Genomic DNA, 15,065 nt, shown 5'->3' with positions numbered 1-15,065 from the left:
AAAAAAAAAAAAAAAAAAAAAAATTAAGCTTATAAATACTACTTCCACAAAATTTTAAAAATAGTTTAAAAAGTTGTATTTATTTTAGAAATTTCATTAAAATACAAATCTTTTTTGTTAAAAAAAGGGTGAATTATAGTAAGAAAAATTGGAAGGAAACAAGCATAAATTTCAAAAACACAAAAACTAAAAACAAAATCGTTATTGTCAAATGGGGCTTAATTTTTTTAAAAAAACTAAGCATAAATTTTGAAAATATGGCTAGAAAGTCGGTGACAAAAACAAAACAATGAAACAATGGAAGTGGTGTTTACAAGCTTAATTTTCAAAGACCTAAACCTAAAAACCGATACGTGCTAAACCTAAAAACCAATACATGTCTATGTAGCTGGATTCCTAAAACTTCAATAGAACTTGTCTAGGAGAATGAATTCAAGATCATTGCATTGCAACAAGATGTCATTCAAGTCATGCATACACATCTAATCATAAAATTCAGCATGCCAACATGCCCTTTCCAAGGGTAATAACTCCTACAATCATGAAAGTTTGTATATCAATCACTTGCAACATTAACTTGTTTCATTTGAGTAAAATGCCAGCAAATAAGTATCTGCTGAATCACTTTAATGAATTTCATCACTACTAAGATGAAATGTAACTTTAAACCTCAGCCACATTTAGGACAAAAGAAATTTAGAGGCGATGATTAAGGTTTATATTCTTGTAGGGAGCTAAGAGTAAAAAGAAACCCTAATAGTCAACAAACAGAGAAGTACAGAGAACAACTTACTGCAAAGTAAAGCCGTCATAAAGGCATTGAAATACCTGCAGGAAAGACAAAACAATGTCAAAGACGGTTCTTCTAACAAATGAATCATCGTGCAGGAAAGTACTTAAAATGATGATCTATAAACTTGCATCTATAACTTTCTCCCATAAATGAAATTAGCAAAAGTTAATGCCAGAAGACACTTGTAACAACTTATTATGAGACCAAAGAACAAAGATAATAACCCTACACCTGTGAAGGGGCCTTTGAGGTATCGGTTTGGCTTCCCAAGCCTGACCAATGTTTAGGATGACAAGTTTCCAAAACTGAATTTATTGGAGAAACGATCGAGTTTGAACAATAACCCCACAAAGTTTTTCTTAGTCTATGCTTTCTAAAGCTGCATCCCAACGACTTCCCAAACCTTTAACTTAAACCCCTAGACATACTAAACCAATGCCTGAAACACCCCCGAAATGATTTTCTTTACCCCCTACTTTCACACTCTTCTTGTTCTCAAGAACGAAAGTTTCGATTTGTGTTTCTTTTGGGGAATTAAGAGATATATCTTCAGAATAAACTCTGTATAAAGGAGGAGATAAGAGTCCTAGACATCTAACCAAAGTTTAAGAGCCAAGAAAGATGCCAAAAATTGATTATCTTGATTATCGTGAAAATTCCTACTTTTTTCACTTTTCAAGCCTTAAAAAGATTAGCAATATAGCATCAGTCTAGATAGATTTAGCCTGGTTTCTGGATTTTGAAAGAAGTAGTACAACTCAGCTTTTGGAAGAGCTACCCAAATCCATAAAAACAAATAACAATCCCCAAAACTTCCCAGTGAACCCGCAGAGAATGAACAACGAGTCACTGTCATCCTAGCCACCCAAAACAAGCACACATTATGAGGGTTCAGGTGTAGGAGGGGTAATAAACAATGATGCCACAAACTTCTTGCAATTGGAAGTTAGTAATGTTTACTTTTTTACAAAGAACAAAACATATCAAATAGATTACTTTCTTCGGGTATTTTTGTTGTCACCATGAGATGTGACAACATCTGAGGAAGAAAAGGAGGTGCTTGTACACAGGAGAATTTTACATGGATTAAGAGTACCTCCCAATTAACCAAGAATTATACGTCCCCGCGCACACAAATATAAGGAACTCCCCTATTTACTTGAACACCAGTTGAATACTAATTACACAAACTCTAGGAACCAAAAAATGGTTTAAAAGTCGTTTGCAAAGTGAAGAAAACGTACTCAAATGTTCAACATTTTATTTTTTTCAATTCTTTCCAGCCAAATAACCCAAATATGTGCACCCACTTACTAAGTCACGAGTCATGACAACCATTAATTTGAAGAGATATAGTTCTATGGATTGTAGGATCAAGTGTTACTCCATTGAAAATCACTGAGATGTGCATAAGTTAGTATGGGTATACACTCACATCTTAGACAGCGGTAATAATAGATAGAATAAAAATGATATGATAACACTACTATTGAGATGTGCAACACAATTTTTCTTTTCTTTTCTAAGGTTACATAAATTGAAGATCGGAAAAATTCTCTATCATCAACTAGTTGAACGCAACTCGAGTATATTTTGAAGCTTGGTGATAAATAAGAAGAGTCAACACATAAACATAAACTGCATCAGTCAAGTTGTAAAAAAAGTAGATTAATGCTAAAATTCTGCAGTCGACTAAGGCTACTTCTTATAAATGATCAATTATATTAAACTTTCATTCAAATACTGAAATTTATTGCATCATTCCGCTTGTTTCCTTCATACACCAGTCAAAGTGATGTTTTCTATCTATCATTTTCACCTATATGACTCTAATCGCAATTCAAAGGTGACGGAAATTCTAGTAGTACAGGCAATCAGCAACGTCGCTAAATATCCACGATTAATTCAATCGTACTGGAATTCAGCAAGACATGTGCATTGAACTTGATTCGAACTATGAACAGATACTAAAAAATATCCGACATTATTTAAGAGAGAAAAAAATCTATGAAGTGCGAACAAACAAACGGATATTCGGAACACTTCCTTAGCAACATTCCTCGAGCAAAAACAATTAAGGAGAATCATTAGCATTCACAAGAATCAAGTGCAAGAACATACCCTGAGGAACCAGCCCCCATCCTTGAGATTCAATGCTCAGACTCGAAATCAATCTAGCTGCAGCTATAGCGCTGTGCAATGGCATCAGTGACCCCTGACTACTCAACTCCAATGGTAACCTATTGCAAAAATCTATTCCATAGTAAGGAATTGAACCGAATCCATTTCTGTAATGATTATTTGATGAAATGACAAATGAGATTGGAAATGGAGAAAAGAGACAAGTCTCACCGCGAAGTGCAAGAAACACGCGATGTAGAAGCTGCAGAGGGCTGAGATTGACAAGCCGATTTGAATGGAGAGAGCTCAGAAGATGGAGACCTTTTGTTGAGCTTTGGAGCGAGAGATTGCAGGCGAGATGATAGCCGAGAGACTGCCCTTAAGGACGCCATTGTAGACTTCTTTCCACTAAGCTTGAACTGTAACGAAATGGACATCAGAGAATTACAAGGGTTTTAGCAAATATTCAAGTCCAAACGTCGTCGTTTCCGTGCGATAAAGAAAATTTGCTTTACATCACAATTGAATTTAAGTTTTTATTTTATGGCTAAATTTTATATATATATATATTTATTTATTTATTTATTTATTTCAAAAATATATTTAAACTTTCAAATTTATTATTATTATTATATATATATATATATAATAAGATAAGAATTACTATAAGGGGAGTAAAATTCGGATTACCTTGTTGATCGAATATCTCAAGACAATAACATTGTTTGAGATTCGAATCACTCCACAAGCAAGATCGATCATGTCCAGCTTGAATGATTCTTGTTGATCAAATATCTCAAGACAAGAACACTTGATTGAGATTCGAATCACTCCACAAGCAAGATTGATCATGTCGAGCTAGAATGATTCTATATGCAACCTAAACTACATAAAATTGCAAAGAAACTTAATCATTGGCTAAACAAGAGCACAAATGTTTTTTCTACTACATTTTCCAAGTCTTCCTGCAAGTACAACATACATGGCTTTATATAGCCTCAAAATGAAACTAGTCGTAACATTCATACTTAATGGTCATAATTAACGATTACATACAACTTAAACTAAATTAAAAGTCTTAAAATACATTAATGAAATACAATAACTCTAAATTACTCTAAATTGTAATCCACCCAAAATTTATAACATGAAACTTCATTATTCATCAATGTGGCATGAATCTAAATATGTTTTGATAATTTCAACAATATTTTATTCACGTCTTCATTAAAGCATATTATATGATTGATGTCTCTTGGTTCATATCAATATATTTTCAAAAAGTCCTTAAAATTTTCAAATAAAAGTTTAAAATTTTGTTAATTCAATAACTATAATCGACCTTTGGTAAAAAAAAAAAAATAAATGACATTATATATATTGTTTTAGCTCATGAACCTTAGTAAAATAATTATTTTAGTTTATACCATTATTTTGTAATTTAAAGGTTGTTTAAAATATATATTTACGTGTTAAAAAAAATATCCATACTTTTTAAAATTACGTTATTACTCTTAACATTTCATAAGTTTTAAAATTAAATATCAGCACGCATAAAAAAATAAAAATAAATAAATAAAATATATATATAATCTACTCCACCCAACCTAATGAATTAAAAGATAAATAGATATATTAATGGTATACGAAAAAAATAATAATAAAAAGGGTCAAATCTTAAGGTTAAAATGTCGGGTTTAAAAACTCGTGGACCAAAATATAACAAAATTCAAACATTAGGAGCAAATGTGACCTAATTAATTAAATTAATTAATCCACATTAAATACATTAAGAAATTACGTGACCATTTTCAAATGTACACCTATTTATTTAAAAAAAAAAAGATAGTCAAACGAAGGGGTGAATGAGAATCTCGTACTTTATAACGGGTATAAATTGGAAAAAATAATAAATAAAATAAATAGTTGACTTCTCAATTAAGTAGATATATTGACCCCGAGTTAACAATGGGTATAAATTTCACAGCTTTGTCAACATCATTATCATGTTTGTCCAGGGCGTGTTGCTATAGTTGCATGTTCATGTCAGGCTAAACCCCTTTACTTGCTTCTCATGTTGTGTTACTTTATTATTATATATTTTTTTGTGTCAATGTCATACATGAATTGCCTCCACATGTACTACAGAGGATCGAGTAATTAGGAAACCTTCCCGAGCAAGAATTATAATCTCTCTTGCCTACAGTTTTTTAATACAATCGATTTTCACAACTCTTTCTACAAATTTGTTTTCAACGATTTTCCTTGCCCACGTTTTATAAATGCATTTTCTCTCAAAATGTGACTCGAGGCTCGACTTATACGTTTGATTTGTCCGTAAAATACAATTTTTACACGGTTGACTTGTTCATTGGATTAGAATAAGTGTCGCACAATCGCTATCCCGTTATAGAAAAAGTGCGATTGTTATACAAAAACACACGTGTTTTATTGAGTATTGAACCATTTTTCATGCTACGTCAGTCCCTTATGCTACATCATAGACTTATTTAATGCATTCAAATTATTTAATATAATTTTAAATAATTAACTAAATATTGGGTACAAAATTTAAAATAAACTAATGTGGAGTGTAAATAATATTTGTAAAAGTATATAAATAAATAAAATTAAATTCTATTATTTTTCTCTCTAAATTTTATTTAAAAAAAAAACGTTATTTTTCTCTCTCTAAAACCGTCCTTTGTCCCTTTCTCTGTGTTCAAAGTTTTAATAACTCTTTATTGTCAAAATATTTATTTCACTCTATTTTTTCCAAACTTTAATTTTTAATGTGCACACAATTAATAATATAAATGATATTGCATATATTTTATTTATTTATATTATTTAAAAACAAAAACTTCCAAGAAATTATAATTTAGAAAAATTTAAAAATTAAAAAATAAAAACGAAAATTTCATTGGGGGGACATAAACCTACCTACCATATAACAAAATAAATAATAAAAATAAATTGGGTTGGTTTGGTAGGAAACCCGACCCGAAATGAGGACTTATGGGTACGGGCAGTCGGTCAGGATAAACCCTAGGAAACTTCCACGTCACTTCCATGCTTTTGTTTTGGCAATTGCATTGTGTGAATGAGGAAAAATCCCATGCTTCCGCTCGCACCGTGTGGGGGTAGGTAGACAATCCTTGACCAATAGAATCAATGGCTCTGACTAGGCTTTCAGTTATAACCAATGATATCGCTCCACCTGGAAATGAACAGCTCGTGCTTATCACGTGAAATAACATTTATTTTCCGGGAAAAAACGATAAAATTTCAGACGAATTATTTATTTCCATCCACGAACTCGGCCATCTTTATCGCTGAGTGACCGTATAAATCTTCTACTCGCTCGTTTTCAAACGAGAAACGAGCTCATTCATTTCGATTTCGTCTCGATTTTGGTTTCTTTGCTGAAATCAAGAGAGAGTTGTAGACGCAACTTAACGAAAGCTATTCGATCATGGCGGAACCTTCAGTCACCATGGAGGTCGGAAATGATGGCGTTGCTGTGATCACCATGTCTAATCCTCCTGTAAACGCTCTAGCAAGATCCAGTGAGTCTGAGATATATATATATATATTTTTAATCTCTTTCTCTGTTTGTTAGTTCTTTCTTTTGCGTTTTGTTTTTGTTTATATTTATTTTTTGGATTTTGGATTTTTGTTTCTGGACATGCAGTGTTTCCTGCCTTGAAGTCGAAATTTGATGAGGCGATGAGGAGAAATGATGTGAAGGCTGTCGTTTTGACTGGTAAGAATCAATCTCCAGCTCAATGTTTTGAGCACATGCTGGTTACTTGAGCTGGTTGGAAATTACTTCAAGATTTTTTTTGTGATTGGTTTTGCTTAGATCAGGTAGTCTCCTCGTGATGCATCCGTACATTATGTTCGAATTATTTAGAACGAGCTGATGGATTAAATTAACCAAACACCAAACATTAAACTCGCTCGATGTAATTTCAATTAAATCCAATTTTGATTTAGCGGAGTCTGTACATAGACTTTTGACAAGATCCCCAGAACGGCAGGAAAGTGATGAGGAAAAGCGAATTCTTTATAAAAAGCTGAATTGCGTGTTAAGTTGTTCTACGTCAAGTTATTTCGAGTGTGTTTCATTTTGGGTCCTTTCTGTAATCGGGTCTTAGAATAAGCTTAATTTTTTGAACGCAAATGATTATCAAATGGGTTTTTAGTAATTATGTTTTCATATTTCAACTTTCCCCTCATCAAATCAGATATATAAATATATAGCTATGCATAATTTCCATGGTAACATAAATGATTACTTGTCGCCTATCTTTGTACATTACCAGTTTACTTCTTTGGCTTAATTATAGATAGCACAACACAACTAGCAATCACGTCTGAGGCTCTGCATATTGAGGAATTTTTCCTACATGAACTAATAACTTATATTCTTGTGTTTAGCATTTCAGGATTTCTGAAATTTGAGTAACTTCCTTGTTTTTGTGCTCCTATCTTATTTTGAACGTTTAATTTAATTTACTGAAGGCAAAGGAGGAAAGTTCTCTGGTGGGTTTGACATCAACGTTTTTGAAAAGATTCACAAGACTGGTGCGTTTATACTAATTCAAGTTAGGTATTTAAAGCTGGAGAAGTTTGTTCGAGAATTTAACTTTTCAAATTGCGTCTTCAATTGCAGGGGATGTGTCCCTCCTGCCTGATGTCTCTGTTGATATTGCAGTCAACACAATGGAAGGTTCTTCTCATGTCATTTTTTAGTGTTATCTCGCTTATTATCTGAAAGATTTTCATTGTTCAATGGAACTTGTTTGTTTATGAAAATGAAACTCCATAATTCAGTGTTGTTTTCCCATAAGTGCAGATGCCAAGAAGCCAATTGTTGCTGCCATCGAAGGACTTGCTTTGGGGGGAGGGTTAGAAATGGCTTTGGTTCGTACTTCATGTTGAGCATCGTCTCATTCCCTTTTTTCCCCCTCATTTTTGGATGCATCACATCATTCATCTTTATACAGGCAAGCCATGCGCGTATTGCTGTTCCTAAAGTTCAACTTGGTTTACCAGAGTTGACTCTTGGAGTAATTCCAGGATTTGGAGGTAAATTTTTATTTTGAACATATTCTTTAGTCTCAACTATGAGGAATGTAGCATTCGATTCCTTTTTTCCCCTCTCTCTTAAAAACAGTCACTGAGTTTCTGAGTACTGGTTGATTTATCAGGCACTCAAAGACTTCCCAGACTTGTAGGCCTATCAAAAGCTATTGAAATGATGCTGGTATGTTGAACATTCTCTTTTCTACTTTGGTTTTCATGACACAGTATTGGAATCTGTAATGGGTTGGGATAGACTAGGATACTGGATAGTTGCTATTGTTTGTTAGGACTAGCCCTACATAAAAACTCTTAGTAGACATAATTCATTAGATGCCATTTTATCTTAGACGTTAATTTGAAGGAAGTAAATTAGGGTCTTTAAGCCCTCACCCAGCACCTCAATCAACATACGTATCAAAAAAAGTGTTCTTGCCTCTATCATTAGCTCGGGTAGTCACTGTTTTTGGTGTTTCAGTCACCACATCTAACTTTTCTATAACTGGAGGGAAATAAGAAAATGTTTAATGATATGATTGGTTCCTCAACTATTTTGATGTATCTATTAAAGTAAAGATACCCAAAATTTTTCATTTTTCTATTTGGGAAAATATTCTTGGCCTCTATATTCTTATAAAAATAATTTGGTACCTATACTTTGTTAGGAAGTAGGCTTAAACTTCTCTTCAGATTGATTGTTACAGCATAGTGTGTGATTACTCTCTCTCTCTTTTTGCATTTTACGCAGTTATCTAAAACAATCACATCCGAAGAAGGAAAGAAGCTAGGTCTTATAGATGATGTTGTCAGTCCAAATGAGTTGATGAAGGTAGCTAGAAAGTGGGCTTTAGATATTGCTGATAGACGCAAACCATGGATTCGTACTCTTCATAGGACAGACAAAATTGGGTCCCTGGCTGAAGCTCGTGTGGCACTAAAATCTGCTAGAGAGCTGGCAAAAAAGATTGCACCAAACACACCACAGCACCTTGCGTGCATTGATGTTATTGAAGAGGGAATAATTCATGGAGGATATAGTGGAGTTCTAAAGGTACCTTTGTATTAGATTCTGCATACGTTGTCTTAAGGTGTATTTTCCTGTGTGCCAGGATCAACTTGGTTTCGTTGCACCAATTTTGATTTTTTGGTGGTGGTGTTGTTTTTTGTTTTAATTTTATTTTTGCTGAAATATCTGGTTTGTTACTCGGTGCTGGCAAGGTTACTAACTTAACAATGATTGTGGCAGGAGGAAAAAGTATTCAAGGAACTTGTAGCAACGGACACTGCCAAAGGTCTTGTTCACATCTTTTTTTCGCAGCGTTTAATATCAAAGGTACATTTTTTATTCAAGAAACTAAGACCCTCTATCTCCTTACGCAACCAAAAAAAGGAATCCACTATTTTTTACGCAACCAGTCAGTACCTAACTTTGTGTAACTGATAGTGTACCTCTGAACTTCTCAGGTACCAAATGTTACCGATCGTGGGCTTAAACCAAGACAAGTGAAGAAAGTTGCTGTTATCGGGGGTGGTTTAATGGGTTCCGGGATAGCAACAGCTCTTATTTTAAGCAACGTCCATGTTGTTCTTAAGGAAATCAATGCTGAATATCTTCAAAAGGGAATAAAAACTATTGAAGGTAGGATTTTTCATTAAACTAGTATTAGTTCAGCCTTAAGATTTTGTTTGTTATCTTTTTGGGTAACTAGCACCATTGCACATTTGTTTCGTTTTTGTGGAAGATACTATCTCTGGAGTACTTCCCCGTTTAATTGTTATAGTCCAATTTTCTAAATGCTTGCCAGGTCATAACAGAAGTTTGAGTTGAATTAGGTCCAACATCTGTCTAGGATGCTATACCCCAGTCAATCTTGTTAATGCTATTGATTATCTACTGTGAATTAGTTGGAAGATGAACATGAGTTTCTGCACTGTATCAATTCATGTTAATCAAAACTGTAAAATGCATGTTTGCCAATCATTATGTAATGTTTTAGGGATTTTGAACATAGTAATGTTATTTTCTGATTTGAAATTATTATATATAACAACAACGACGACAACAATCATAGTACACTTGGTCTTGAGTGTCTTTTGAACTATGAATTTGGCTTCCGCTTCAGTGACCAAACTTTTCAAAGAAATTCCTTTGATTTTAACTTTTCAAGCTAGGGATACTTATTGTATATAGCAGGTATTTTGATTTTGAGTCGGACATCTTTTCCTCCTTTTATGAAGTCACGATTATTTTTCTGAAGGACTATATATATGTATGCATGGATGTAATATATTTGTGGCTTGTAATCGTTAGCAGAAGATCTATTTCTTGACAGTCTAATGCTAGCCAGTAGGAAAGTTCCTTACAAAAGGAGTGTGCTATTGACAATTATAGATTACGGAACTAAGATTTTTGGATATGAATGCCTTAGACATTCAAACAGGATTGGGATTGAGTTTCACAATGTACATCTTGTAAGCTGATGACGATTTTACTTCAATCTTGAAAACGAAAATTGTAATGTATTTTAACTGTTTTCATTTTTATTTTATATTTCAATAGAAGCATTATTATTGTGCATCATTGAACGTTATTGTCCTTGGAATTATATCTGTTAATTATTTGACAGCAAATCTTCGAGGCTTAGTAGTGAAAGGCAAGCTGACAGAAGATAAGGCAGATAAAGCCTTTTGGATTCTTAAAGGTTCATTGGATTATTCAGACTTCAAAGATGTGGATATGGTGATTGAGGTGAATTCTTAATTTTTGTTTCTATTTTCTATTTTCAACAGCAATGTTTCCTAAATTACAATGACATTGGTTTGGTTGTGGTGACATCAGATTACTATTATTTATGACAATCTTTCTGGCTTCAATATTCATATATATTCTTTTTAATTTTAATGTTGTACTGACGGCAAGGACATATTCTCATTTTTGCAGGCGGTTGTTGAGAATGTTCCCCTTAAACAAAAGATATTTAGTGAAATTGAGGAAGTGTGCCCTCCTCACTGTATATTGGCATCCAATACCTCAACTATCGACCTCAATCTAATTGGAGAAAAAACCAGATCCTCAGATAGAATAATTGGAGCACATTTTTTCAGGTCATATTCCAATTTTGTTTTTGTTTTTTTTTTCTTTATGTTTGTTTGTTTGTTTGTTTGTTTTTTTAAAAAATTCAAGTTTACCGTTCCTTCCTGTCAATCCCTATGCAAGTCCAAGCCAACCAGCATCGAATCTCAAGGAACATTCTGAATCTCTTAAGTTCCATCAACCAGTGTGTGAGGAACGTTGTTTTCCATTTTTCTCTCAGAAAAAAAACACGAGAAAATAGAATGTTATGTGGACTGTAGAGTGAACTTCTCCTTTTTCCCTTTTCTGATTTGTAGTTTGCAGGAGTCAAAATTATTAATGTTCTAGTCTAATAATTCAAAGGATATAGCAGTTTCTTTCATGCACAAGTAACCGGAAGTAATAAGCATCATCCAGGATCAGGTTAAACATATGAACTGGAATCCAATGTTTACTGTGAAGTTCTCTTTGGTACTCAATCTACAGGGGCATCTAACAGTTATTTTCTTGTATTATATTGAGCTTATGGTGGAACGTGTATTGTGATTGTCTTTTAGAATTTCTTCTGTTCATAGAATTATTGCGAGTGTACAATAGGTGTTGAGATGCACGTCATATTTTCTAAGGATTAAGCATGATAATATTTTGAGTAACATTGGATGGATCTTAACTGCCTCATTGAAGAAAGAACAATGGAGGCCTTATTTGACCTCAAAGAGTTGTCTTTTTTCTTATGTGTATTAGTATTCCCAAGCCATGAGGTTACATGATGTTTTTATTTTCATTTTCGTAATATGCAGTCTCTTTTATGTAATTTCATTCACCCAATCCAAGTACTAATTGTTAGCAACTTTTGTTCACACCTTTCTACTATGGACAGCCCTGCTCACATTATGCCTCTCCTCGAAATTGTACGGACAGAAAAGACTTCCCCACAAGTGATTCTTGATCTTATGAATGTTGGAAAAATCATAAAGAAGGTTCCTGTTGTTGTGGGCAACCGCACTGGATTTGCAGTCAATCGTGCATTTTTCCCATATGCTCAGGCTGCACATTTTCTGATTAATTTAGGTGTCGACCCGTTCAGAATTGACCGGGTGATCACCAAATTTGGTCTTCCCTTGGGCCCTTTGCAGTAAGTCAATTCCTCAGTACTAGCATCTTTTCTCTTGTTATCTTTATTATAAACAATGTTGCTTGCCCATCTTTATATGAGAATTATTATTTATTTTCTATATTTGACCTCATGGCATACAAGATACTAGTCTCTTTCTTATTTCTTGAATCGTATCTTCATTTCACATTCAATTTTCTCCCTGGCCAGCACTGTTCAATGGTGGTTTTCTTTACCTCTCTCTCAAGATAATACAATTTTGATAGATATTTAGAAGGAATAGGTTGGGGTCAGTTCAATGCTTCATATGTATGTCAAAAATTGTTCATTAAATTACCCAGATTTTTTATTTTTTATTTTTTATAAAATCACAAAACCAGAATTAAGGCAGTCAGTGATGTACATATTTTATATACAACTATGCATGAGTAATGTAAGACTTGCTTAATCTCAAATCCTCTATCTACACCATCTTAATTGCTTCTTATGCATACAGGCTTCAGGATTTAAGCGGATATGGAGTGGCAACTGCAGTATGGAAAGAATTTTCAGCCGCATTTGCGGGTCGAGTTTTCTTCTCACCTTTGATTGACCTGATGAGGAAAAATGGACGCGACGGTACTGAAATTCTTGAGAATATCACCTTATTTTTGTGTGCCTATTTCTCCAAAATGAATTCGTGTTCAGAAATGTGAACTGCATATGCATTTTTATCGTGCAGGTAAAAACAATGGTCGGGGTTACTATATTTATGAGAAAGGAAGCAAACCAAAGCCTGATCCTTCAATTTTACCAATTGTGGAGGAGTCTAGGCGCATTACCAACATTATGCCGAGTGGAAAGGTACTTAAAAATGTGCAAGCAGACGCCATTTATATAAACGTGAACGCACAATCTGCATAAAATGACCATTATCTTCTAGTTGCTGTACTAAATCTTCTTGTTTGCTTCCGGCAGCCTATACCCGTTTCTGATCAGCAAATTTTGGAAATGGTACTCTTTCCTGTGGTCAATGAGGGATGTCGAGTGGTAGAAGAAGGAATCGTCGTTAGGCCGTCCGACCTTGATGTTGCGACTGTTCTTGGAATGAGCTTTCCTTCCTACCGGTATTAAAACTTCACTTGTTATCCTTTTTAGATTACTATAATCTGAGAATCTACTGGGTTGCCATTTTCATTTCTCTTGAAGAAAACAAAGTCGAGCATATACACATTAAAAATGGCAAAATAGAAGATAGCGAGCGAGATTAAGAAAAGAGTGACATCGACTTTTTTAATACGAAGATTTAAACCGAGATGCTTTAATTATGCATATATGGGTGAGTGATTATGCTCGTGGTTATTGGCTCCCTATCTTTTGCAGCGGTGGTCTCCTGTTTTGGGCGGATTTGGTGGGTCCTAAACATGTATATGCAAGTCTCAAGAAATGGTCAGAACAATATGGCGATTTCTTCAAGCCCTCTAAGTATCTAGAAGAAAGAGCAGCCAAAGGCATACCTTTGGTAAGATCTCTATTTTCTTCTCTCTTATTCACATTATTCTGTATGAATGCCATCACTCTTTCTCTCTCTCCCTCTCCCCTCCATGAATGGGCACATGACATTTTGGTCATTTACTTGCAGAGCGAAGCCGTTTCAGAAAATGCAGCGTCGAGATCCCGACTCTGAGCAAATAAGCTTCTTTCACCCAATCCTCCTGCAATAGCTTCCCTTTCTTAGACCTTGAAATCGCCCAAAATGCAAAAGCAACAAGAATTGGTTTGCTTGTATTTGTATTGTTATGAGTTCTTTTTCTTCTTTTTCTTGTTCTTTTTTTTGGTAGGTATTTTAGTTCAATAATGTGCGTCTGGGGATTTGGAAATGTACTCTTGGATTAAGTATGGCATTTAAATTTTGTATGTTGTTTAATAATTACTGGATAACAGATAATTATTTAATATTGGAGTAGATTAAAATTATTTTTAATTGTTGAGGGCTATGTTATAATATTAAAATTTAAAGTTTTAGAGATTATATCGATAATATGTATGTTTACTTATGAACTCGATCCCTTCAAAGTTTTAATGGGGAATTACTACTCTGATCCTTGTAAAAATAAATGTTTTATGAAGATGAGAAATAAAATAGATGGCGGAGATGGGGACGGAAAAGGCTTTCCCGTTCTCATTACATTTCTATTTGGTGGCGTAAAAAATTAACATTTCTCTTTGGTGGTGTAAAAAATTGTTAATTATATTGTGATATTGTTGTGAAAATAAAAAATATTCTAGTGTATATATTCAATATCTTTTTTTTTAACTAAATAAAAAATGATTTTATTTAATAATATTAAAAAAATGGTATGCTACATCTTGATTTGGTAATTCCAGCTTTTAAAGGATTAATTTTAAAGTTATTTAGTACCTAATTGTTAAGTTAATGACCAATAATAAATAAAAAATAATTTTTGCTAAAAAATAATAGCAAAGTAAATAGAATAAGATTCATCGCAACTTTGCTGTCAAGTCGTTATCTATTGTAATTAATCAATTTATATAAAATATCCTTCCAATAATTCAAATCCAAATGATAAAATAATAATAATAATAATAAAATAAGCTCATCAAAACTTTTAAAAAAATTACGATATTAAACATAAAATTTAAAGTCACATAAATAATAAGTCAATTAATTTTTAATTCTTTTATTTTTTATTTTTTTTTTTCATTAAAAAAAGTTAAATACCTATTTGTGAAGTCCCACTGGTTGGGGAGAACAAACCACCATTTACGGGTTTGGAAACCTTCTACTCCCAGACGCGTAAGGAGAACAAACCACAATTTATAAGGGTGTGGAAACTTTCTACTATCAGATGCGTTTTAAAGCCTTGAGGGGAAGC

The 15,065-nt window shown here is 33.4% G+C and overlaps 2 protein-coding genes across 4 annotated transcripts in view; one reads left to right on the top strand and one right to left on the bottom strand.

The window, feature by feature from the left end:
* Window positions 1-3,336, bottom strand: part of LOC111450380 — a 7,315-nt gene extending 3,979 nt beyond the window's left edge. The window contains exons 1-4 of one of the 3 annotated variants that reach the window (XM_023090468.1): window positions 3,146-3,336; window positions 2,915-3,033; window positions 794-828; window positions 460-533 (exon numbers count right to left, since the gene is read on the bottom strand). In XM_023090468.1, the coding sequence (XP_022946236.1) occupies window positions 809-828; window positions 2,915-3,033; window positions 3,146-3,306 (300 nt within the window). In that variant the 5' untranslated portion in view covers window positions 3,307-3,336 and the 3' untranslated portion in view covers window positions 460-533; window positions 794-808. The other 2 variants (XM_023090467.1, XM_023090466.1) reach the window with 2 other exon arrangements.
* Window positions 3,337-6,238: 2,902 nt separating this feature from the next.
* LOC111450378 (peroxisomal fatty acid beta-oxidation multifunctional protein AIM1) lies at window positions 6,239-14,124 on the top strand. Its single transcript, XM_023090464.1, has 18 exons — window positions 6,239-6,483; window positions 6,609-6,680; window positions 7,442-7,504; window positions 7,593-7,649; window positions 7,776-7,843; window positions 7,927-8,008; window positions 8,131-8,186; window positions 8,751-9,053; window positions 9,249-9,335; window positions 9,467-9,641; window positions 10,630-10,751; window positions 10,944-11,107; window positions 11,956-12,210; window positions 12,686-12,807; window positions 12,911-13,032; window positions 13,147-13,295; window positions 13,552-13,690; window positions 13,811-14,124. The coding sequence occupies exons 1-18, from the start codon at window positions 6,390-6,392 to the stop codon at window positions 13,853-13,855; spliced, it is 2,175 nt and encodes a 724-aa protein (XP_022946232.1). The 5' UTR covers window positions 6,239-6,389; the 3' UTR covers window positions 13,856-14,124.
* Window positions 14,125-15,065: the final 941 nt, after the last annotated feature.

Source organism: Cucurbita moschata, unplaced genomic scaffold, assembly GCF_002738365.1.
Source record: "Cucurbita moschata cultivar Rifu unplaced genomic scaffold, Cmos_1.0 Cmo_Scf00012, whole genome shotgun sequence".
NCBI classification, from domain to species: domain Eukaryota; kingdom Viridiplantae; phylum Streptophyta; class Magnoliopsida; order Cucurbitales; family Cucurbitaceae; genus Cucurbita; species Cucurbita moschata.
Note: the sequence above shows the minus strand (reverse complement) of the source record. Positions and strands in the feature narration are given on the sequence as shown.